The sequence below is a fragment of the Aspergillus mulundensis genome, assembly GCF_003369625.1.
Source record: "Aspergillus mulundensis strain DSM 5745 chromosome Unknown scaffold_3, whole genome shotgun sequence".
Classification (NCBI taxonomy): domain Eukaryota; kingdom Fungi; phylum Ascomycota; class Eurotiomycetes; order Eurotiales; family Aspergillaceae; genus Aspergillus; species Aspergillus mulundensis.
Genome location: NW_020797891.1, coordinates 3,033,106 through 3,056,985, shown reverse-complemented (window position 1 = coordinate 3,056,985; position 23,880 = coordinate 3,033,106). Strand labels below are relative to the sequence as shown.

The window sequence follows — 23,880 nt, the reverse complement described above, 5'->3', positions numbered from 1 at the left end:
ATAATAAAAAAAAAAAATAAGCTTACTAGGGCCCTTTTTTTTATTTTTTTATAATATAAAGGTTAAAGGGGGATAGGGAATTTTATAATTAAGTAAAGTTAGCTAAATTAAGGCCCGTGGGCTAGTTAAAAATATACACCTTAATTTTAGTTATTACACCGCGGGGAGTAATAAAAAAGGGAAAAAAAAGTTAAAAATAAAATTAAAATAGTAAAAATATATATTTATAATAGTTTTAAAGCGTCTGGAGCCCTTATTTAAAGGTACCCCTAGATTGCTGAGAGTTGTAAAGGTGTCCCGCCTTCAAGCGCGCGCTTGAACAGTTCAAACAGTAATTGATCTCCCAGGGTAGCTTTGCTAATACGATATAGCATTCTGAACATGTTTTCTTGCCCCAGAAGGGCGGCCATCTCAATAGCAGACAGTTTATCTGCGCCGTCTTCATCGCTCTTAACGTCCAAATTCACGTCTTCACACTTGAGGACCTTAAGGAGCTGCTTGAGGACGGCGTCGTGTTTCTTTCTAATAGCCCAGCCAACGGGGGAACAGCGATGAGAGTCCATACTGGTAATATGGTAATAGACGCGCTGAGAGGAGAGCAGCACTCCAGCAACATTTGCATGCCCACCTGCTGCAGCAAGGTGTAGCGGTGTCTGACCACTGCGGTTCGTACTGTCAGGTGTGGCGCCTTCATCAAGTAGGAGCTGAACGAGTTCGGGATGGCCCCCCATAGCGGCAAAGTGGAGAGGGCTGTTCAGTTCTGCGCCTTGCTTCTTGTTAACGTTGACGCCCATTTCTATCAGTAGTTCGATAATATCCAACTCGCCAGAGAGAGCAGCAGCGGTCAACGGTGCAGCGAGTCTGTCCCATTCACAAAGCTCTGGGTCAATCTCCGCGTTGAACTCAAGCAGAACGTTAAGATGATCCATGTGACCCAGGTATGCCGCGGCCATCAAGGCTGCAGTATCAAGATCCGGCGCCTTGGAAGCCAAATCTTCCTCTCTCACCCGCCCACCAATGATGCTGAATATCGAGTGCGGGAGGTACGCTACCATGACCTCAAGAGTTACACGGCGATACGATCTTGTCAACTCCTGAACCTCAGCAAACCCGATCCCATCCGCCGAGAACAGTGCAACAGCCATGTCTACCACGCCTGCAGCTACTTTGATGGAATGAATAGTATCTCCGCCATTGTGCTCCCACTGCTCCATCAAAACGTCAAGAAGCCTTGAGTCTCTTGCCATCATCGAAGGTGTTGGAGGGGTCGGCTCAAAGGGCGGCGGGGTGTCGTAGGGGTCATCTTCCTCGAGGTCATCTTCTGGATCACGCCTTCGAATCGCGGCAATAAAGAGTCCAATAACGATTTCATCAAAGGTCTCTGTCATCTCTGTTAGTGTCCCAAGTCTCGTCTCGAGAGGTATAAGAGGACGCACTACAGACCAGGCGCAAACTGAGAAACCAGATGAGGTTCCTCTGCGCAATCTTGTCCGACTCCTCGAAAAATCTGAAGTCCAAGCAGGGAGTAAGGTAGGACAGGATGCTCTCTACCAGCTCAAATGGCAAGGGCGAACGCATCGTGCACGGAGTGAACAGCGTTTCTTGGCAATCTGGTGGACCGTTTTTGAAGAGGAGAGTAACAATGGTCGCCGCTCTGGCTGCGGCGCTATGTTTGGCCTAAAGGACCGATTAGAATAAGGGATGCAGACCCGCGATGAAAGGGAAGCCAGGAATCAAGATGGCGGATGTCTTTAGAGACGGGGAAGTTTGGTTTTGAAGGAATGGGGATCGTGGTCGAAGGTTGTGTGTTTACGAGAAGGCTGGGGGCGGGGAAGGCACGACCAGCTGCAGGGGAGCCTCAGGCAACGGCAGCCTCACCCCAGCAAATACGTAAAACAATCATTTCCACCATCATCCTCTTGGCCTAGGGACTGAATGGAAGCTGATGGTCTTTCAATATGATCTCACAGGGTGAAAAAGTTGGGAAAGTCGATGAGACCTTGCGGCAAAAAGGCTACAATAAATATGTGTATACAGCGGGTATACAAGAGATGGTACAAAAGCTGGAGACTGAGCGCAGTTGGCTGATTATTTTATTAAAAAGACAGATTGCTAGAACTATCTTGTTAACTAACATGGTTTGCCGAGCTAGACTGCAGCTACTCGCTATCCTAGGGAACAGCCGACTACTAAAGACTGTCCTTCATAGCCTGCAGACGCGCCGAAACCATCTTGACAGCCTTGATCATGTTTTCCTCTTGGTCGTGGTAATATTGGGCTCGCTCGATCACATATTGCAAGAGTTCCTCAGGTACGCCGAGCTTTGGTTCAAGGAGTATAGCAACAATGTCTAGCTCTCCAAAAACCACAGCAAGCTCCAGGGTAGACCATCCTGCGGAGTTCTGCCACCAGACATGACTTTTTCTGTAAAAAGGAAGTAATTCTTTGAAGGCGTGGATGGATGACGCAGCGGCATCGAGTAAAGGCGAACTCCCTTCACGATCGACGACGTCCTTTTCGACACGTTCATCTGCAGTAAAGATCTTGACCAGTTCGATCAGAGTTGCGTAGTTGGGTTTGAAATCGCCGTTGCGCATAGCCGCCAATAACTCTCCCAGAGGCGTTCTTCCTTCCTCGTTGGTAGGATTAGGGTTGATGTTGCGATGGCCAAGCAGGGCTCTCACAATCTCGGGGTTTCTGCAATGCTCGCTGACAGCGAAGTGCAAAGGGTGTGCACCGTAATCATGATCTCCTGATGGGTAATTGACATCGATGGCAGGATATTCAAGTAGCGCTTTGACAGTGCCGAGATCACCGCTCCTGATCGCGAGAAGAAGGGGAGTGTCATTGCCCTCCCAGAAATAGTTCACTGTCGTCTCATCTCTATTACCTGCCGTCTCATCTCTATGACCAAGTAAATATCTTGTCAGACTCTCGTGCCCATGGGCAGTGGCCAATATGAACGGCAGGTCATAGCCCCAACCTCGCCACTGGGGGGGGGGGGTTTATTCGTGTAGCAGTGTAGATACAATGCTAGCGTTTCCGCCTTCCAGAGCTAGCTTAAAGAGTTCATTGGTGTCCTCCAATCGTTCAAACATCCGGTAAGCATTCTTGAGCAGGTGAAAGATTCTTCCTTGTCCGTAAAGTGCTGTGGCAGCAAAGGGACTGTATTGTCTGCGGCCACCAAAGTATTCCCACAAGTATAAGAGGTTCGTACCCATGCGCGTATGCTGGATAATCTTCTCCACGACTTTATCGTGTCCTCTCCGGATGGCCCAATCTATGGACAAGCGGTTTTCGGAGTACCAGTACCGGGTAGCTTGGCCGGCACGCTTGTTGTGAAGCAAGCACTTCACAGCGTTCAAATGGCCTCCCGCTGCTGCAAAGTCCGGAGCCTTCTGCTTAGTGGAGTTTGCAACATCAGGATTAACTCCATGATTAATCAAGAACTCAATGGCATTTACGTGGCCCCCTATTGCTGCAAAATGCAGTGCCGAGTACTGGAGCGGGCCGTGGCGTGCATTAAGATCAACATCTTTATCCTTTAGGAACTCTAGGACATCCAGATGTCCGCCCAAAGCCGCCGCTAAGAGAGATGGCCCCCAGCTGAGGTGCACGGCAAGCCCGAGGTCCAGTAGCAACTTGATGTGATCCAAGCGGCCAAGATAAGCGGCAGTCATTAGGGCGCCGTTTAGCGAGTCTGGTAGTCCAAAGTCGTCATCGCCCTTCTTCTCGTCTCCTTTTCCGGTGATAAGTTGGAATATCTGTTCTGTTGGAAGGATTGCCGCCAATATAGCGAGTAGCCCTTCGCGATAGGGAGCTCTAAAGTCACCTCTGTCGATGCCAATGTTCTTCCCGTCAACTGCTTCCTCCGCGGATCGTGAAAATAATCTGACAGGTGTTTCCACCACCTTGGTCACATAAGCACTTGCCGACACGGCAGCCTTAGACGGTTTGAGAGACACATCCAGCAGTCTCACGGCAAGTGCCAACGTCGAAGGGCTCGGTGGAAACCATTCAAACAGCGTCTGTGGGAGGCCAGTATCGTCCGTGAATTCCGGAGCTGCAGCATAGGTGGCCGCAGCTTCAAGGTGGGTGCGAAGGAGATGAGTCAACCTTCTAAGGACGCTGGTATCAAACTTTCCTTTGGACTCTTATTAGTATCACCATGTTGTCCATCGCAGGAAGATCATATCTCACTGTTAACCAAGCGCAAACTCAAGAACCAGCGTAAGTCCGCACCCGCTCTTTTCCACCCTTTCTGGGGGTGGAAAGGAAGGAGCTCTTCGATATAGTAGTTGCCCTTCGCAACTGTGAAAATAGAAGGATCTAGGTTCGGGGCGCATTGAGAGATGATCATGTCGATCAGCTCACGCGACAATCTGAGGCTTCCAGCCGACTCGGAAATCTCCAAGCGGGTTGAGTGTTCGGCCATCTTGGCGTTGACGATACCTTGGAGCTCAAGGCTCAAGGTGGTGTAGGGGAAATCTGAGAGACGGCGAAGGTGATCCAGCCGATCAGGGTGGATGGTAGAGGACAGCGGCCGGCTCTAGCTGCGGCGCTGTGTTTGGTCTTGACGATTAATCGCGGAGGAGACGCAGAGTTGCGGTGGGAAAATGTGACAGGAGAGGCAGACGAGAGACTCCAGTTTTCTGAAGGAATTCTGTTTGTGGGAGGGGGGTGTGTTTACCGAAACAAGGAACCTTGGGAGGCACCACTGGCGACCACCTGCAGGCTGCTTGGGGGCCTCAGACAACTACCTACCAGTACATCACGGCGGCATTCCCCCATAGATGAGGTAACGTATCAGCCACCCAGCACGATATAGACCGCTGTTACTCGTCGCTGACATCGATAGTATGGATTTAAACATGGGCATAGCCTGGCACCTGTCGGTCAAAGAAAAATAGAAATTCAAAGGGTCAGAAGCTCCTCTTCTTCCACGTTTCCTCCGCCCATTACTGGAACACACAAGACGCAAGTGGACGGTGAGCAATTGTTGCTACCAAAGGAAGCGACGCCTAGGTAAAGGTCCTAGAGTTACACAGCTTTCTCTCGCTCTGTCTTCGCAGTATTGTGGATGCTGGTAACTGCGAGAAGCATCAGATTAGACCAGGGACTCACCTAAAATTAACTCTAAGTAACGGAACCCGATGCTTACTGGATCCCTTGATTATCCTTGAGTAGTGAACCTGTGCAGGTCGAGAAGATGTACTTAAGGTAGGTCGGAGAGACTTGTTGTTGAGAAATCAGCATATTAAAGCCGGAGTCTGGGTGCATGCATAATGCAGAAAGAAGAGGAGTACAAGAGGCTAGAGGGCGAAATTGTAGTCTAATAACTTGGAATAGAGAGTCATGTTTGAGAACTACCTACTGGAATATCCTGATCATGGAGGGTTGAATACATTTGGGGTATATCACACCGCAGCAGACAGTCAGCTCAAGCCTCCATCTTGTCCAGACACTCAGTCATCAGCTCAAGCGCATCTTCAAGTCCGAGATACTCTTCCGAGTGGCTTTCATCGTCGTACTCTTCGCCATAAGCTATGTCTTCCTGGGCTCTCTCAATGACCTCTTGAAGAACGTCCTTGGGTACGTTGAGATCTGGTTCCAGAAGCCTGGCGACAATGCCCAATTGGTCGTTGAATGCAGCATACTCAAGGACACTCACACCTGCCTTGTCTCGAAGCCAGATGTCGTCTTTGTAGAACGGTAATAGCATGAGGAAGATCTCCTTAGACATCCAGGCGGCATCCAGCAAAGGCGTGTTTCCTTCATCATCCACCACCTTCTTGTTGACGTTTTCCTTGTCAATGAAGAGCTTGACGAGATCTGGTCGAGCTTTCCAAGTCCAGGTCCAATACCCGTCCGGGTCCCACCAGTGACCATAACGCCCAGAATTCACAAGCTCTCCTAGGGGTGTTCTTCCGTTTTTGTTGGTGAGGTTGGGATTAATGTCCGGATGGTCAAGCAAGGCTTTGATAACCTCAGCGTTCCGATAACGTTCTTCGACAGCGAGAAAAAGCGGATGATCATCGTATTTGCCTTCCTCTGATGTGCAATTGACATTCACATCGACGTGTTCAAGTAGAGCCTTAACCGTTCCGCCGTGGCAGCTTTTGATGGCGAGTTGGAGTGGTGTTCCCTGATATTTGCAGACATTTACCTGCAGATCGCCTTGTAGAGACAGCAGGTATCTTGTCAATTGCTCGTGTCCATAGGATGCAGCATTCGCCAGAGGGTGGTAGTAATCAGTCTGGTAATTGCGGGGGATCCCATTATGTTTCTCTACCAGGGTACGTACGATAGAGGTGTCTCCCCCTTCTATTGCACAGAAAAGCAGATGATTGTCGTGATACGTATACCTGTCGGGCAGGTGACGGTATAACAAGTCGAACATAGTTGCCTGACCCCAGAGAGCGGCGGCCGCCAAGGGATCCATCGCAATTGTACCCCCAAAGTCGTTGTAGTCGTCAATGTTCACTTCCACCTCCTTGTATGACACAAATCCTCTAACAACATCATCAAATCCATGTATTACGGCCCAGGCGAGCGGTACACGGTCCCAAGAATCAAAGACATTTGGATCTACAGTCCTGGTACAGAGCAGAACCCGTACAACATCCGCGTGGCCACCTGCAGCAGCCAAATGGAGGGGTGTCTGATCACCAGAATTCCAGATGTTGGGATCGGCGCCATGACGAATACAGAATTGAATAATATCCTTCTTGTCGCCTATTGCTGCGAGATGCAAAGGGGAATATTCCAAGGGGCCGTGACGCGTATTTAGGCTAACGCCCTTCCCCATTACAAATTTCATGACATGAAGTCTTCCGCCAAAAGCAGCCGCAAGAAGCGAAGGTCGCAAGTCAAAATGAAACGCAAAACTCAAGCTCAGAATCTTCTTCATGTGGTCGATGCGTCCCACGTACGCCGCTGTCATCAATGTCGCATTTGGCGGGTCTGGCAGGTCAAGGCGGCCTTCCATCTCCTTGTCAATCGCCGCTCCTGTGATAATTTGAAGGATGTCTTTGGCCGGAAGGGTTGCCACGAGTAGTGCCAGGATGCCATGACGATAGGACTTTCTGAGTTTGGTTGGAGAATCCAAGTCAGCATTCTCGCAGTAGGATTCCTTCAGGAGAGGCAAGAATAATCTGACCGCGGCTCGCACAGTCGCGGTCAGCAAACGGCATATGCTATCACTCCTTGGCGTGTTCTGCTCGATCCTTGTGGCAGTACCATCCCGGTGATCATCTTCGGCGGTCGAGAACAGTCCAACAGCCGTCTCTACCGTGGCAGTGACCAGTTTCGTGAGGACACTGCTTCTTGCAGGTATACGCTCAGCCCGCCGAACACACGTATCCAGAAGCCTGATAGTCATTGCCATCGTCGAAGGTGTTGGAGGATCCCAATCAAAGGGCATTCTTGGGATCCAATCGCTAGGGCGAATATCCAGAGTCACTTCTGCCACGGTTCGGGCTCGAATAACATCAACCAAAAGGTCAAGGACAAAGGCATCGAACGTCTCTGCAGCATAACGTCAGTGTAAGTCCCCAAGATATAGCAATGGCTGGGGCTCGTACTGCTCACTAGGCGAAGACTTAGAAACCAGCACAAGTGGGCACGCGCCTGCTTCCACGTCCTTTTGCGAATCCTCAGCTTTTCATCCGCGCTGAGTGCAGGGTCCGGGATGAATAGAGAAGGGTCCAAGTTCGGCGGGCAATTCGAAAGAATGCTGTGAAGCATCTCTAGTGGCAAGTATGGATTCATTTCGAAGGTTGAATGGGGTTGTATAGAATTTTTCCCATTTGTTGTTGAGAAAGCAAATAACACCAGCACTGCTCTCCGCTGCAAGACAGGTCCTTGTCTGGAAGCCGGTCTTCCTGATACCAAGGAACCCTGGTGAGCAAAGCTGTATCATAGACAGTTGGAGGATCAAGAGGAAAGGTGAGCTGGTCAACTGATGAGCAAACCTGGTGGTTGAGGAGGGAGTTGCTCCAGATGCAACAGGGGACTCTAAACAATGGGAGGAGTCACGTGCTCCTGTCTCAGACTAGGAAGCCACCACCCGGCCCGCCTCCTCGTCAATAGCTGAGCCAGTCTTGAGATATTAAGCCTTAAAGCCTCTTGGCCTGGTAGAGTGTGAAGGAATTAATCCTGTTGTCTTCGACTTTTGTCTTCTTATGTCGGATGCTTACTGTTCGCTCTAGCATGTTGTGCGAAACCAGGAAGTTTACTAGCAGATTGAACACACTATTCTTGAGTCCAATCAGCTTTCCTCGCAACTGTTGTCATTGTCAAGCATCCGATGGCATCGGTTTAGCATCTTGGCGCTGTTGACTGAAGAGTTGGAGATGCTCCCTTACGGTAATGCTATCAAAGCCAGGATGGCGACATACGGGAATCCTGCAGATTTCAAAACCTCACAAACTTCTCCAAGCAAAACTTCTGTTCTCTTCAGCTGATCTTCCTCGAATATCACGTCATGCCGCAACCATACCGAAAATGGTACGACATGTACTCCGCCGAAGACACGCCCGAAGAGCGCAAACTCATTAAGCAGCTCGACCTCTTGATCGTTCCGTACGCATTTAGCATCTACTGAGTGAAATACATCGACTAGGAAGATATCAGTGCGTTCTTTCTTCTTGAAACACCCTTCAAGCTCTCTAACAAATCTCTCAGATAAAGCCTACTCTCCCGCATGGCGACGAACTCCGTTTTGCAAGGCAACGAGCTGGTGCATTTCCATACAATCTTCACAGTCGGAAATGTTTCCGCCTTACTACCCTTCATGTATCTCTTCCCTCGCGTACCGATGCACTACCATGTCCCGGCACTTAATCTCCTGTGGGGAAAATTCACGCTCTTGCAATACCGCGCGACAAGTTACGCCGAGATCATGGTGTACTGCTTCATGGTGTCCATCTTTGAGGTAAGCCCTCTGTCCTATGCCTCCAATTAACCAGCCAAAGGTCTATTGACCATATCCCCAGGCATCCTATTTTCCCGGAGTCCACTGCGTCCTCGGCACTTGGTACAGAAGCAACGAAATCGGGCGTCGCGGGGGAGCGTTCTATGTTGGATTAACATTTGGTCATCTAACAGCAAGCCTGCTACAAAGCGCAACGCTCAGTAACCTCGAGGATGTGCACGGGCTAGCTAGATAGCAGTGGCTGTTTATTGTCAGCACAATTATAAATCTTCCGCTCGCGCTGCTAGGGGTGTTCATATACTCAGGTACAATTGGCAAGTCAAATCAGGTAGTCATGAGCGAGAAGGATCTACCCATCGCCCGACGCATTCTAGAGAAGCAAGGAAACACCATCTCCAGCGTCCTGTTTTCCTGGTACCTCGTGAAGAAGGTCTGTGGGACGAAGCGCTTCTGGCTTGTTCTGCTCTGTGACAGTCTCTTCCTCGGAGTCAAAGCTCGACCAGCTGAACGCAATCAGTCCAGCTCTGGGAATCTTTTACATTCTCTTGATCAACTTCTCCACGGACTTGTTTCTCGACCGCGCGTGGGCCATCACGCTCGCTTCGGCGGTGGATTTTACATTGCTTGTCATACTCGCAGTATGGGACGTCCCCGAGAGCCTACCATGCATCAAGGAGCGGGCTTTAGTTCTTGTTCTCATCACCGCTATCTTAACAGGTTAGACGGCTTGAATCCCGCTCTGTACATATCCAGGCGTTGAAGGGCCGCAATTTAAATATAAATATAGCTTCTTAGCGGCTATTACCGGCTTACTCGTTGCGATGACGTTCTTCATCCGCTGGGTATATAGACCTAATGTGTACGCTGATAATACTCCCTCTACTTTACGATGAGTGTCCGCTAATTACTCGCAGGGAGAGGAATAGATCTGTTCGGAAAGGGTCCAGATCTACAGCCTCTGAAGCCGCAGGCGCCAACAAGCACTGCTCGAGATGACGCCCCCAAGAGCAGCCAGGTTTCTGTTACAACGGCCAGATAACACTCAATGACATTACCGGCCCTCTGTCTCACAATCATATTTCCAACTGATTTGCTCTGGGCCATCGGACAGAAATACAAATGTGGTTTAGTCAGCTCGAAGATGTCACAGACGAGCAGACAAGCAATGTCGACTTGATCAGACATGGGATTGACGGCGCCCTTCAGCAGTAGAGTATATGGGAAAGGATATTAAAGCGAAACTTCTCCAAGAATCCAGCACTGCAAAGCTAAAGCAGCACGCACAATCACAAAGCCTACCACCACCACCTGCACCAGGGCACCTGCAATATTGCGGCTTGCCAATAGAAACAGGACAATCCCCAGGGCGGCTCCTTATTCTCTCATTATAAGTCGTTGTAGTTTGCGCATTAGACACCTTCTAGATGACAACATGCCCAATTACAATACCTGTAATCGCAGCCGCAAATACACCACCCAGATCCGCAATTCTCCTCGTCGCCAAGTTCCCCTCATCCTCGTCCTCTTGATCCCGATCCTCCCCAGTGACTTCGCACCTGACTTCACCAGGCGCAGGCCCGGATGTCGTCCCGTTGAACCTATCGATGAAACCCTCACAATCGAACGGCAGGTCCGATCTCACGTACAACGTAGTCCAGTTCCGCAGGTTGGGCAGTGAGACGCTATGTATGGGGTTAGCACGTATATGTATACGGTAGAGTGACCGATTCTTCTCCCCGGTGGTTTCGCAGAAATGCAAATGCAGCGTAATAAGCGGAATCCCGCCAGACGTACCTCTCAATCTGGCCCACGAGGAAAACCCCCGTCGCATCTTCAAGCGGCAGGTCAATTGCCAGCGGCGAGGTGGCCGTTATCTCAAGCGAGTCTGTAATGTTCTTGAAGGCGGGGAGCGACAATCTGACAGCTGGTCAGTATGCGATGCAAAAGACAAGAGATTGCAGGAGAGCGTCGAGACGAACGATGAGAAATTGCCCTTGATGTGCAGACGTTCTTCCACCGAGCTGAGATTCGGGAGGTCAAGTGGTAAGGGAGGGCCGCTGTTGGAGAATAATGAAGGCAGGGGATTGTAGCCTGGTTTATCGATGCCCAGCTTTGTGAGTTGGGGTAAGGCGAGGCTGGCAGTGCATTATTAGTATTCCAGCTCTTAAGGATTTCGTGTGAGCGAAATACCTTGAAATGTTCCCCCAGACACGAAGACCGAAAGCGCTCTCGAGGGCAGGAAAGGACAGATTCATGCGTGTCTCGGCCGGCATCAGCGGCGAGTCCGTGTTATAGATCTTGACTTCGCCGTCAACAGCCCGCAATGAATCAAACGAAACGCTATAAATGGTAAGACATCGCTAACAGTGCTACCCAAGTACACGATACATACTTGGTCAAATTCCCCCCAACCCTCAAATCGCTGGTCGAATTAAGCTTCGGAAAATCCAGTTCTTCCAGATACGACGGAATTTCCAAAGAGACGCCACGGGCAGTAGTCAACTTCGGGACCGACCATGACTCAATATCAGTTAGGGGCATAAGTTGGATCTCGTTCGCTTCCTCGAGGTCAGGCATCTCGAACGCTGTGATCCGCAGTGGGTCCCTGCTGTCCTGCCGTATGTACCATGACGAGATGTTGACGATATTAGGGAGAAGGACGGGGCCAGAATACTCGCTGCTGATGGTGAGGCCCCGGCTGAGCGATGTGCAGTTTTGCGCCAGGGCGTCGATATCGGCTTGCGTGTGGATCGTGCTGAGTGTAGCGTTGCATTCTCGGGCTGAAGCCCCTATCAGCAATAATGTTAGTATAGTGGAAGAAACACGGTTGTAGTATATGCGGGCTTACATGTTGGCAGCAGCCCTACGGCTACTAGTAGCAGCCACATGATGAGCACAGGACGAGTTTGAAAAAGGAATCGCCAACGTTGCACGCGACATTCTCCTTATTTAAGAGCGCGTGCAAAGGCGCTTGGCAATGAAGACTGTACGCTCGTATTCGTCGGAGGGATTACAGATCGGGGATGGCCGGGCTGGGCGCAGGGTCCCTGGCGAGTCATGGCCGATTCCACGGGTCCGTCGTGGGGCGATCAGGAACCCCGAGATCCAGGGCGCAGGATTAGGGCGCAGAAAATGTAACGTTCCCCTGAGATCAACTCCACGGCGAGAAAGATAGAGGAATTCAACACGGGGCCTGCTCAAAGCCCAAGCTGGGGTTATCCCAAATCAACTCGTCAAACCACTTCAAGAAATCCTCACTGGTCATCGACTCCGGTAGGGGCGGGAGAACATCCGGAATGTACGATCCAAAGCTGGAGCCTACATCTGGCTCCACTTGACCGGTCGGGTTTGGGGCGTTCAATAAGAGATCGTCGCCTTGACTTTGGTTCCGCATGCTTCGCGACGGAAGACCATGGGTTAGGGTATCGTCAAGCAAGTTACCAATGACCTTGCTGATCTGAACGCAAACCTGAAGGTCCGGTCGCTTGGGCATCTTCTTGCGCTCGAAGTATGCCAGGAACACGCTTAGATCACGGACGATGTGCGGCACCGGTGTGGAGGTTGGCAGGGGCACTCCGCGTAGGGCTGCCTGGTGGAGCTCTGTTGCAAGGGTTCCAGCTCCGGGCAGGCAGTAATGGAGGAACTACGAACGTTAGCCAGATTATCGCTGGACGGAGGCAGCCTACCAGCCATGTCTGTCTTTCTCGGAGCTCGTGGTGGCCATGCTCTCGGTGGATAAAGTCAAGCGCACCCGACAGCAATTTGGTGGAGGTTTCTAAGAGAGGCGTGATCGTTATCTGGGCGTCTTGGAGGAGCATTCGTTCGATCATGAAGCCGCTGTAAAGATATCCCAGATGAACCACCAGAAATACCAGGCACGGCAGAGGATTTGACTTGGCCCACATGGCCTTGTCATAGCGATATTGCGGGGGTATGTTGCTGACGGCACGGTGGTATTCCTCATACAGCGCACTGCGTCGTTAGAGAGATCGCGCAAAGGAACTTCTGACGTACTGCAATTTTTCAGAGAACGAACTGTCCCTATTCCTCAGCGACAGCCGTAGAACCTTCTCCTGCAGGAGGGCGTGCTGATAGCGAAGTCGAAACAACGCTGTCTGCCAATGAGGCTGATCAAGTTGTTGCCAGCCATCAGGACCGAGACGTTGCAACGCCCGGTCCAGCTGAGCTCCGTTAAGGACCACCTCCTCATCAGTAAGCTGCAATGGCAGGCTTGTATCACAGAAGCTGCTGTCAATGCGAGGCGGCCTGCCGACCAACGTCGCCATGCTCTTGTCCTGGGCGACAACGATGGCAAAGACTCTTTTTCGAGTTTCCAAGATGTAAAAGGGAACATCGGGTGGGGACGAGACAAGGCGGTTGAATCCCATAATGAGTAGCTGTCCAACGAGCTCATTCAGGCCGTGGTACACAGTATCGCCTGCTGATGTTAGCTACGTGACTGCTAACGCTGCACGGGAGACGTACTTGCGTCACCAAAGAGAGTCCCCGACAGAATGATGTTCAGAAATCGCGACCAAATAGTCAGGTCATTGACATGGTCATATGCCTCGCACATCTGCAAGCAAGCTTTGCTGGCGCTGTACATCTCGCCCCCGAACATGAGCGGATCAAAGCCACTTGGTGCTTCGGTGTACAGGGTGGCAAGTCCAACGATACTGAATACTAGACTGATGAACTCAAGGCGGATATTCTCATTGGTGAAAGAGTTCAGGAACTCGAGTACCGTGCAGTTGGTTGTTACGGGTGGGAACCGCCGGCGTATGTTCTCCTTCGTTCTGGCAAGGATCTCGGCAAGCCCTCTGCCATCCTCGCTGCTTCTGAGCTCTTGAAGAAGCAATAAGACCGGATCCACTATTAGACCTCGCGGGATAGTCGTCAACCGAGTGCCATCATAGTACTGAAGCAATGCATGCTCAAGTTGCCGTGCTAGACTCATCACCTTCCGCAGCGCTTGCTCTACGCTCGCGAAATGGGCGTCTGCGTTGAGATGCGAGTATGGTCTCTGAGCTGAGCTGGTCGGAATTTTCGGACATAGAGATAGGGTGCTCGAGAAGCCCAGGTAGCCTGGAAGATATGAGCCTGACAACTTAGTTGTTCCTTCTGTCTTCTGTTTCAGCTTTGACTTGGTCGTTGGATGCGATGGTCCCCTGCTGACGGGCTGGCTCATGGGCTTCTCGGCAAGATAAGGCCGGAATCGCGTATTGGGGCGGGTCATCGGCGCTGGGTGATAGAAGCACTAGGATCATGTAAGTCGTTTTGCTTCACATCGTACCGAAATCAGGCATACCTTCTCCGACATGCCCTTAGCTTGGCATCGTCGACACACCGGCGTTGCATGGTCGCAGCGGACTTTAGATACGCGACAAGGCTCACAGGAGGTGGGACTCCCGTTTCTCCGATACATAGCAAGGACCTGATGAGATCCAGCGGGGATTTGATGTAAGCAGATGTATGCAGAATGCAAAGAGGAGAAAGAGAGTGGCCGGTGTTTGTACAGCTGAGCCACGTGATTTACTCCGATCGGTCGGAGTGGACCTTCCTAATCAGGTACTCCGACTCCGAAGCCCGAGTATACTATGGTAAGCAGTAGTAGTAGCAGTAGTGATATTTAACGCCCCGGGGATTACTAGGCGTACGCCTAATGTTTTAGACCTTTCTTAGGGTATGGGGGCGTGCCACTACTAAATAAGTAATTTATTTAAATAAGTTTATATATAAAAAGACTTTTTATTTTAAAAAGTAACTTTTACTAAAGCTTATAAGCTAGGTACCTATTTTTTACTTATTATTTTAATATATAGCTATTAGTAAGTATTATTTATTATATACTTAAAAGTTTAATTATAATATTTTATAGGGTTTAGCCCTTATATAAAAAAAATATATTAAGTAAACTAGTTATATTAAAAAAAGGTATTTAAAATAAAAAAAAAATATAATATAAAAAAGGATTATTTAATATTAAGCTAAATAATTTTAATATAAAAATTACTAGGGCGCGGGGGGCCCTAGCATAAGTAAATAAATTTATAAAAATTTATAATTTTAAGTAAAAATATAAAACCCTTAAGCTTTAATTTATAAAGGCATTTTAAGGCCTTAGCCTTAATTATTAATAATATTATAAAATACTAGGGCTATTATTAAAATTATTATTTAAAATAATAATAAAAAACTAGGTATTTAAGGCTTTTATTTTTTTTATAAAAATAAATAGGCCTAGTATTTTTATACTAAAAGTATTTATAATATTATTTAAAGTTTTTATATAAAAACCTAAGTACTAGCTAATAATATAAAGTTAAGTACTTTAATATAAGCTTAAGCTATAATTTAACTTAATAAGGCTTTAGCTTTATAAATTATTATTTATATTAGGTTAATAATTTTATAAAAATATTTTTTTATTACTTAGCTTAAGTAATTTAATATATTTATTTATATAAATTATATATCCCGCTTGTAGTAGGCCATGCCTTAAAAAAGTTAATATTAAAAAATTATACTTTTATAAAGGCTGCCTTATTAATTAGCTTATTAATTAGCTTATTATTCTTAATATTTATATAGCCAGGGGATTATTATAAGTAAATTATATATTAATTTATAAGCTAGTATAATACTTAAAAAACCTAATTTAAAAATAATAAGGGCTATTTACATATATATTAAATTACTAAAATATTATTAATATAAAGCTAGTAGCAAGGCACTTTTAAAAACTTTTTAATTATAGTTTTTAGTTTTTAAAATATATTAATAACTTTAATATTATATATATAAAATTAAATATTAATTATTAATAATCCCTGTGCTTAAAAATATTATTTATAATATATTATAAAGTTATAACTTATATAATAAACCCCTTAGTATATTTACTTAAAACTATTATTAAAAATTACTATTTTTATTATTAATAATACTTATTATTATTATTTAAACTTTTTTATAGCTAGCTTCTTAGCCTTGCTATTAATAGGATTTTTTAAGTATTTTTAAATATAATAAAAGTATGCTAGAACTAGCCTAAAAGTTTTTTAAAAAGGTACTTTTATTATTTATACTTTTATTTTAAGTTTTTAATATAAACTAGCGCCCTAGCCACGTAAGATTTTTAATAATATTATTTATATTACTAGTAAGTTTTAGTTATTAACTAGCCTTAGCCTTAGGGTAAAATATAATTATATTTTTTTAATATTATTATTATAAAAAAAAGCCTAATATTTTTAAAAAGGGTTATTATAAATATTATTTAAAAAATTAAAAATATATTATAAGTAGCTAATATTAAGGTTTTTTTAATAACTTTAACATGCTAGCCTAGCTAGGTACTAACTTTTAAATTTTATATATATTTTTTAAATTTAATTTTATTATTATACCACGCCTTTGTGCTATATAATAAGCTAAAAATAATATAAATAATAATTATTTTATAAAAAAAGTTTACAGGCAGGCTATATATTATATATATAAAATTATAAATATATTAAGTTATTACGCGGGCTTTAGCTACCTGCTTAGTAATATATTAATATTAAAAAAGCTATTTATTAAAAAAAATACCTAACTAGCATAGCGCGGGCTATTTTTAACCTAGTATTATAATAATAAAAGTAATTATTATCTAGTTATTAACTACTAATAAGAGTAATTTATTATACTATTTTTAGGTAATATATAATATTTTTAGTTTTTTAAATATAAAGGCTATTTTATTTTATTTCCCCTAGGCTAGTATGGTATAAATACTTTTTATTAAAAGTTTATAATTTATATAAAAAAAGTTACTTATATAATTAAAATAAAAGTTATTTATATAATTAAAGCATAAGATTAAGTTTATTAATAATAACTTAGTAATATATAATAAAAATAATATTAAAAAAAGGGGTAAGCCTTATAATAAATTATAATATATTAAGTATATTATTATTATAATAAATTTTAGGCGCACTTTTATACTTTATTTATTAAAAAAACTTATAATTAAGGCTAAAAGTATATAAGGCTAGCCTTGCTTTACTATTTATTAAAGTAAGTATTATAATAAAATAATATTAAAAATACCTAAAATATTTATAATAATTATAATAATCTTTTAGTTTTATAAAAGTGCTATTTTTATATTATAAGTAAAAAAGGCTATTAAATTTATAGCTAAGTGCTTAGGTAAAGTATTATATTATTATAGGCTTAGTACCCCTTATACTAGTATAATAAAAATAATATAACATGCTATAATTTATTTAAGTTTTTTTTTAATACTAAGAGTAGTGCTATAGGGCGCTAAAATTAAGGTAAAAACTTATTTTTTTTATTATTTTTTAAAAGTATTACTACTTTTATAAGCTTTTATAATAAAAAAAAGTATTTTAACTATAAATATTAATTATATAGCTTATATATAACCTGCCTAATATACTTTTAGCAAGTTTTTAAAATATAAATTATTACCTAGTCTACCCTAAAAAAGGTACTACTTATATTAATAATATTTTTTTAACCTTTTTTAATAAAATCTTTTTTAATTAATAAAAATATTTATTACCTTACTAATGCTCCAGCGCTAAAAAATTAAAGTTTAAATTATTATTTATATTAAAATATTTTAATATTACCTTTTATAAAATATTAGCCTTTTCCCGTGTGTTTTTAATTATTTTATTATTTATTAATAATAAAAAAGCTTTAAGCCTAGGCTTTAGCTTATACCATGCTATTATTTAATATAATTTTTAATTATTTTTAATATTATTAATTATTTTAGTTTAATACGCGCGCTTAGTTTTATAAATTATAATTAAAAATTACTTTTTTTATTTTAAAATAGGGTTTACTACCCAGGCTTAATAATTTTTTATATATTTAATTAATTATTAAGGGGTGCTATGGCTCCCTAGGTTAAGGTATTTATTAATTACTTATATAACTTTTATAATAATATTATTAAAAAATTTAATATATTAATTTAATACCTTTGCGTTCCTAAGTTTCCTAAACTAAAAAAAAAATATTATTTTATTTTTTATAAGCCTAGCTAGGTGCTTAAGCTTGTGATTTAATATATTATAATAATATTATTTTAATATTTTTTCCCGCGCCCTAATATTATAATAACTAAAATTTAATAATTAAAGTTATTATATAACTTAGGTATTACTAGCATGCAAGTAAAAAAAATATTAAAAAAAATTAAATTAAAAATATAGCTAGCTTTATATATAGCTAAACCTAGCTTATTAATATAATTAATATTATTATTAATAGCTTACCTAGTAATCTTACTACTATAATATAGGTTATTTATTTTAGGCTTAAAAATATTATAAGTAGTATTAAAATCCTTATTAATTATATAATTTAAGGTAGGGATTAATATAACTAGGTAATTAATTATTTTATAAATAATTAGTTTTTAATATATATTTAAAATTTTAATATTATTTATTATAAGTTATAGCATGTTTTAGCTTTATATTAAGTAATATTATTTAGCATATAATACTCCCCTTTTATAAATATAAATAAGCACTTTAGGGTGTTTTTTTAGCTAATTTTTATAATTATTTTAAATATTTACTAGCGTGTAGTATTTATATATTAAATAATTTTAAATTTTTATACCTGTAGTAATTTAAGGCTTTTAAATATAAGTAATATTATAGCCTTGCTTATAAGTTAATTATAAAATTATAATATAACTAGGTATAAACTTACTTATATTAATTTAATAAATAATAAAATCCTATTATTATTAGGTATTATTTTAATAGTAATTACTATAATTTTTTTAGTACTTTATTATTAAAGCTTAAAGGGGGATTTAATATTAACCTTTATTACCTAAGGTAAAAAAAGCATGCCCATGCTAGCTAGGGCAGGCAGGATTAATTTAATAAAAAATTACTTAAAATTTTAATTACTAGTAAAGGTGTTAAACCACGGGGTATAATAATTAGTAATTATTATAAAGCCTTATTTATTTATTTTTAGCTTTTTCACGGCGTGCTTTTAGGGGTTTTTTTAAAATAAAAATTACTTAGTTTTAGCTTAAAGCTAGGTATTAATATTAGCCTAGGCATGCATGTTTTAATATGAATAAGTATTATAATAACACATGCTATTAAGCTTTTTTTTAAATAAGTAAACTAGTTTCTTGTTTTTACACCTGGGGGCTATTAGGTAATTATTATATTTTATTAATTAAGGGCCTAGGTAATTTACATAGTATATAAAATTTTTATAATTTAAATTAATAAAACCTAGGTAGTTTATAGCTATTATACTATATTATATATAATATATTATATAATTATATTATATTAAATAATAGTATTTTTAGTAACTAGGGTTATACTAAAAAACTAGCTAGTATTTTTTAATAAGTTAATAATACTTACTTTAATTAAATAGTTGGGGACTTGGGCTGTTTTAAAAAGAATATTATTTAAATAATATATTTAATATTAGGGTTAGGCTTATATTTTAAAAAAATAAGCTTAATTAGCTTTAATTTAGTTTAGGCTATAATTTTATTTTAAATTAATTTTATAATATTTATTTTATTATTATTATATATTAAAATAGTATTAGGTACTTCTTGCATTACATAGTTATATTACTTTTAAAAAATATATATATTAATAATACCTAAAGTATAGTAAATTATATTAATTACTTTATTAATTATTAAAAGGTTTTTAATAAAAAAGTTATTAAAAATAATAGCCTAGCCCGTGTAAATAATATTAATTTTAAAAATAGCTATAGTTATAGTTAAGCCTAGCATGTACTTAATAAAGGCTTGTTAAATAATATATACTTTTAGGTATATTATTAATTTATTATTAAAAAGGGTAATTAGTATTTTATAATTATTTTATATTATTAAGGCTATGGTAAAGTTATTACGTGTTAATTAAGCTATTAAGTACCTAAAAGGGGCACCTTGCCTAGAATAATATTAATTAAAATAAATAAATTTATTTTAAAAGGGGTGGGTTAAGCCCTTAAATTTTTAAAAATTAAATTTATTCCCCCTTAAATAATAATTTTACTAAAAGTTATTATAATAATAGGTTAATTACACACGTGTAAAAAAATATAATTAATATTATTAATATTAATATAGCCCTTTAAAAAAATAAAGTATATAAACTTATTATAAATATTATAAGTAAAAGCTTTTTAATTTTAAGTTTTTTACCTAGTTATAAAGCTATTAATAATAATTATAAAACTTATAAAAACTTTATATTTAATACATGCTTAGTACTTTTACTTATTAAGTTAATTATAAAGGGTTTTTATTACTAAGCTAGGCTAAAAAGTTAATATATTATTATTTTTAGTAATAAAAAAAATAGGCTTGCTAGGGCCCTTTTTTTACCTTTTTATAATATAAAAGTTAAAAAAAATAGGGGGTTTTATAACCATATAAAGTTAGTTAAATTAATATCTATAAGTTAATTAAAAATACATGCCTTAGTTTTAGCTATTATACCGCGGGAAGTAATAAAAAAGGGAAAAAAAAGTTAAAAATAAAATTAAAATAATAAAAATATATATTTATAATAATTTTAAAGTGTCTAGAGCCTTATTTAAAGGTACCCCTAGATTGCTAAGAGTTGTAAAGGTGATATACTATGGTAAGCCCAATGCCTCAAAGCATGTTCCCGTGGAAGTCTCAGAGGTTGGTTATCTCTCGATCGTGCACCTTTTCTGCTCTGATGTTTATACAATGGGATATCTCTTTCATCTCGAATTCAGCCGTTGTGAACAGGCCGAGATCCAAGATGGAGGGAGAGACTTTAAGATATGCTCTATGACATTACTTCGCGGTATTCGAGACAAATTCTACACATGCTCGGATTGCAGATACGCTGCAGTGAGATGATCAGCTTGCTCTCAATCGAAGAGTTAGGGCTAGCCGGCCCCAGATGTCATGACGTCAGTCAACGGCCCCGACAATGCCCACAATTGGAATCCATCCAATACTTCAAGCCCAGTACATTGTAAGGAGCCTCACTAGCCATCCTCCTCCACTGCTTCACTTTTTGGCAATTGAAATAAAGCGGCTCAATTATCCGTCCCATCCAGTGCACTGGTTTCGCAATTTCTATCCACCTGCAGCGGAACATAAATTCCGCCGCCCATTCCGCCGTCCACCCATTTGTCATCCCCACTTCACCAGCATATAATTGATGCCAATCTCCCCGTTTCCACCCAAGGTCCAGCTCCAATTCTCCAAAACCAACCAACTCACCCAAACGCCATGTCCCACCTCCAATACTTCTCCTACCCGGGCGTCGGCGAACGCAACCGCCAAACCTTCAAATACAGCCAAGCCGTGCGCATTGGCGATCGAATCGAGTGCGCTGGACAGGGTACGCCTCTCATCCCATTCCCGCTAACCTTCTAACAAGGTGTGCTAGGCGGCTGGAACCGCGAAACGGGCGAAATCTACAAAGAGATCAACGCCCAGATCGATCAGGCGTTCGCGAACGTCGAGGCGAACCTTAGACATGCAGGCGGGGAGGGCTGGAGCCAGGTGTTCCGGGTCAATAGTTACCATGTGCCCATTAATGATGAGGCGCTGCAGGCTATGGTGCGGAACTTCAGGAAGTACGTGCCGGACCATGAGCCGATTTGGACGTGTGTGGGGGTTACGCGGTTGGGGGAGGATGATATGAGGGTTGAGATTGAGGTTGTGGCGCATGTGCCTAACTGAGTACATCGAGTATGTTGATATCAAATGAACAGTTTGGGACAGTATGGCAGAAGAATGTGTTGCGCGCACTTGGGGTGTAGAAGACGTATGAAAGTAGTTCTATGCCGAAGCGACTACTGGCCCCCGGATATATACCTGTTTGCAGCCCTGGAGTGGAACAAGTGGTGGTTTTGTATTATTATCAATTTGCATTATTCTTATTGGATGAAATAGGTAGAGGATATCTACTAAGCATTGTAAGCAGCTAGCAAGGCCAATGTAATTCGCGATCCATAATCAAGAATAGTAATCAATAATCCCGCCCCCGCAATGCCCAAATACCAACCATCTCCTCCTCCTGATTCAACTTAACCCTCACATACCCTGCCATCATCCCCCTCTCCCCTCTCGCACATCCAAGCTCCACAACCCACGAAGCAATGTCCCACCTCCTCTCCCCCACCGTCCTAGGCGACACCATCCCCCTCCGAAACCGCATCTGCATGGGCGCCATGACCCGCAACCGCTGCGTCGACAACGCAAAGCCCACACCCGCAACCGTGAAGCACTACGCCGAGCGCGCGGCAGACGGCGTCGGCCTGATCGTCGTCGAGGGCACATTCATCGCGCCGCATGGCGCCGAGTGGCCCAACGCGCCGATGATGTTCAACGAGGAGCACGCGGAAGCTTGGAAGAAAGTCACGGATGCGGTTCATCGCGTGGGCGGGAAGGTGTTTTTTCAGCCGTGGCATGCTGGTGCGTAGACCTACCCTCACGCACGGTGTCCACTTGTTGAGGCGATCGGGGCGGGACTGGGACTGGGACTGGGATGGGTGTGCTAATTGGATTGCTATGCTCGCTACGCTTTGTACAGGGCGGATCCAGAATGAGAATATGCCGATGCTGAAGCAGCACCAGCTCCCCGTTCTGGCGCCAAGCAGGGTCAAGGCGCCCGGAGGGAAGTATCGGTCGCTGGAGGGTGTTCCGGTGAGTTTACCGCCACTATAGGGTACCCTATGGTAGTTCGACACCAGCTGCCGTCCCCGGTGGAGAGACGACTGACACGGACGGGACAGGGCCACACAGAGAACATCACGGAGATCCAGGATCCGCAGGCTCTAGTCGAGCAGTACCGACGCTCCGTCGCGCTCGCGAAGAAGGCCGGATTCGACGGGGTCGAGCTGCTTTCGCAAGGGTGTGTGATGTTGCCAAAATCCATACCCTATCCCGCACCCTCCCGGACACCGAGGAGCCCTAGCACTAACAGCTCGCAGCGGCTACCTCCTGCACAACTTCCTCTGCAGCCACACGAACCTGCGCAGCGATTGCTACGGCGGCAGCGTGCCCAACCGCTGCCGCTTCCCGCTGCAAGTGCTCGACGCGATTATCTCCGTCTGGGGCGCGCGCCGCGTCGGCATCAAGATCTGCCCGGCGGACGACTACAACGACACCGCCGTATCCTACGCCGAGCTCACCGAGACATACACCTACTATATCGCGGAACTCATGAAGCGCGAGCTGGGCTACGTCACCCTCTGCCGCCGCGGCTGTGTCGTCCGTCGAACCCAAACCGGAGACGATTTCTTCATGGCCACGCCGCGGCCGCAGGGGAAGGAGTTGCCGGATGGGTATGACCCGCTCACCCAGTTTGGGGGCATGATCAACTATCCCGGGAGCAGGACGATGCTGATGGTGAATCATGAGTATACGCCGCAGGAGGCGGAGGGGTTGATTCAAGAGGGGAGAATCGACCTTGCGTGCTTTGCGAGGCCGTTTATCTACAACCCGGTGAGTACTCGGCTTTTGGTCTTACGATGGGTACAAGAACTGATTTCGTCTGCGTAGGACTTTGTCAGTCGGCTTAAGAGCGGGGAGGCCTTTGCTGTTAATGATCGCGGGGGAAAGGTGAATTATGGGCCTTTTGAGACGCCGGATCAGGATTATAATGATTGGCCGCGGGCTACTCCTACTGCTACTGCTACTGCTTGAGGTGAGGGTAAGAAGAGGGATCCGGTGCATGGATGCGTGAGATATAGAACATCAGTGGTCTCAAATTGGGATTCTAAAGTGCTTGTTGCGGCTGAGAACGAGCATGGGTAGCTCCTAGATGCAGGGAGGTTAGAAATCACGATACATATCCACGAGCCTCTCCTTCCAAGGTTCTCTAGCTGGATATGAATTCCACCTCGTTGCTCCACGTACTTTA

At 43.1% G+C, this 23,880-nt stretch overlaps 7 protein-coding genes across 7 annotated transcripts; 2 read left to right on the top strand and 5 right to left on the bottom strand.

Annotated features, from left to right (window-relative positions):
- Positions 1–269: 269 nt before the first annotated feature.
- On the bottom strand, positions 270–1,578 carry DSM5745_04419 (uncharacterized protein; the record flags this gene model as incomplete). The annotated part of the gene is made up of 2 exons (XM_026746435.1): positions 270–1,381; positions 1,437–1,578. 2 exons carry the CDS (start codon positions 1,576–1,578, stop codon positions 270–272), a joined length of 1,254 nt encoding a protein of 417 aa, XP_026605431.1.
- A 611-nt stretch (positions 1,579–2,189) lies between these two features.
- DSM5745_04418 (ankyrin repeat domain-containing protein) lies at positions 2,190–4,435 on the bottom strand (the record flags this gene model as incomplete). The annotated part of the gene is made up of 3 exons (XM_026746434.1): positions 2,190–2,990; positions 3,030–4,144; positions 4,201–4,435. The coding sequence occupies 3 exons, from the start codon at positions 4,433–4,435 to the stop codon at positions 2,190–2,192; spliced, it is 2,151 nt and encodes a 716-aa protein (XP_026605430.1).
- Positions 4,436–5,440: 1,005 nt separating this feature from the next.
- On the bottom strand, positions 5,441–7,770 carry DSM5745_04417 (ankyrin repeat domain-containing protein; the record flags this gene model as incomplete). Its single annotated transcript, XM_026746433.1, has 2 exons — positions 5,441–7,527; positions 7,584–7,770. 2 exons carry the CDS (start codon positions 7,768–7,770, stop codon positions 5,441–5,443), a joined length of 2,274 nt encoding a protein of 757 aa, XP_026605429.1.
- A 2,585-nt stretch (positions 7,771–10,355) lies between these two features.
- On the bottom strand, positions 10,356–11,823 carry DSM5745_04416 (uncharacterized protein; the record flags this gene model as incomplete). The annotated part of the gene is made up of 6 exons (XM_026746432.1): positions 10,356–10,617; positions 10,730–10,852; positions 10,915–11,070; positions 11,126–11,275; positions 11,328–11,724; positions 11,784–11,823. The coding sequence occupies 6 exons, from the start codon at positions 11,821–11,823 to the stop codon at positions 10,356–10,358; spliced, it is 1,128 nt and encodes a 375-aa protein (XP_026605428.1).
- Positions 11,824–12,116: 293 nt separating this feature from the next.
- DSM5745_04415 (fungal specific transcription factor domain-containing protein) lies at positions 12,117–14,255 on the bottom strand (the record flags this gene model as incomplete). The annotated part of the gene is made up of 5 exons (XM_026746431.1): positions 12,117–12,578; positions 12,622–12,907; positions 12,950–13,373; positions 13,421–14,192; positions 14,244–14,255. The coding sequence occupies 5 exons, from the start codon at positions 14,253–14,255 to the stop codon at positions 12,117–12,119; spliced, it is 1,956 nt and encodes a 651-aa protein (XP_026605427.1).
- Positions 14,256–21,239: 6,984 nt separating this feature from the next.
- DSM5745_04414 (RidA family protein) lies at positions 21,240–21,695 on the top strand (the record flags this gene model as incomplete). Its single annotated transcript, XM_026746430.1, has 2 exons — positions 21,240–21,351; positions 21,400–21,695. The coding sequence occupies 2 exons, from the start codon at positions 21,240–21,242 to the stop codon at positions 21,693–21,695; spliced, it is 408 nt and encodes a 135-aa protein (XP_026605426.1).
- Positions 21,696–22,114: 419 nt separating this feature from the next.
- Positions 22,115–23,663, top strand: DSM5745_04413 (Aldolase-type TIM barrel; the record flags this gene model as incomplete). Its single annotated transcript, XM_026746429.1, has 5 exons — positions 22,115–22,430; positions 22,549–22,661; positions 22,751–22,869; positions 22,949–23,462; positions 23,520–23,663. 5 exons carry the CDS (start codon positions 22,115–22,117, stop codon positions 23,661–23,663), a joined length of 1,206 nt encoding a protein of 401 aa, XP_026605425.1.
- Between the last annotated feature and the right edge of the window lie 217 nt (positions 23,664–23,880).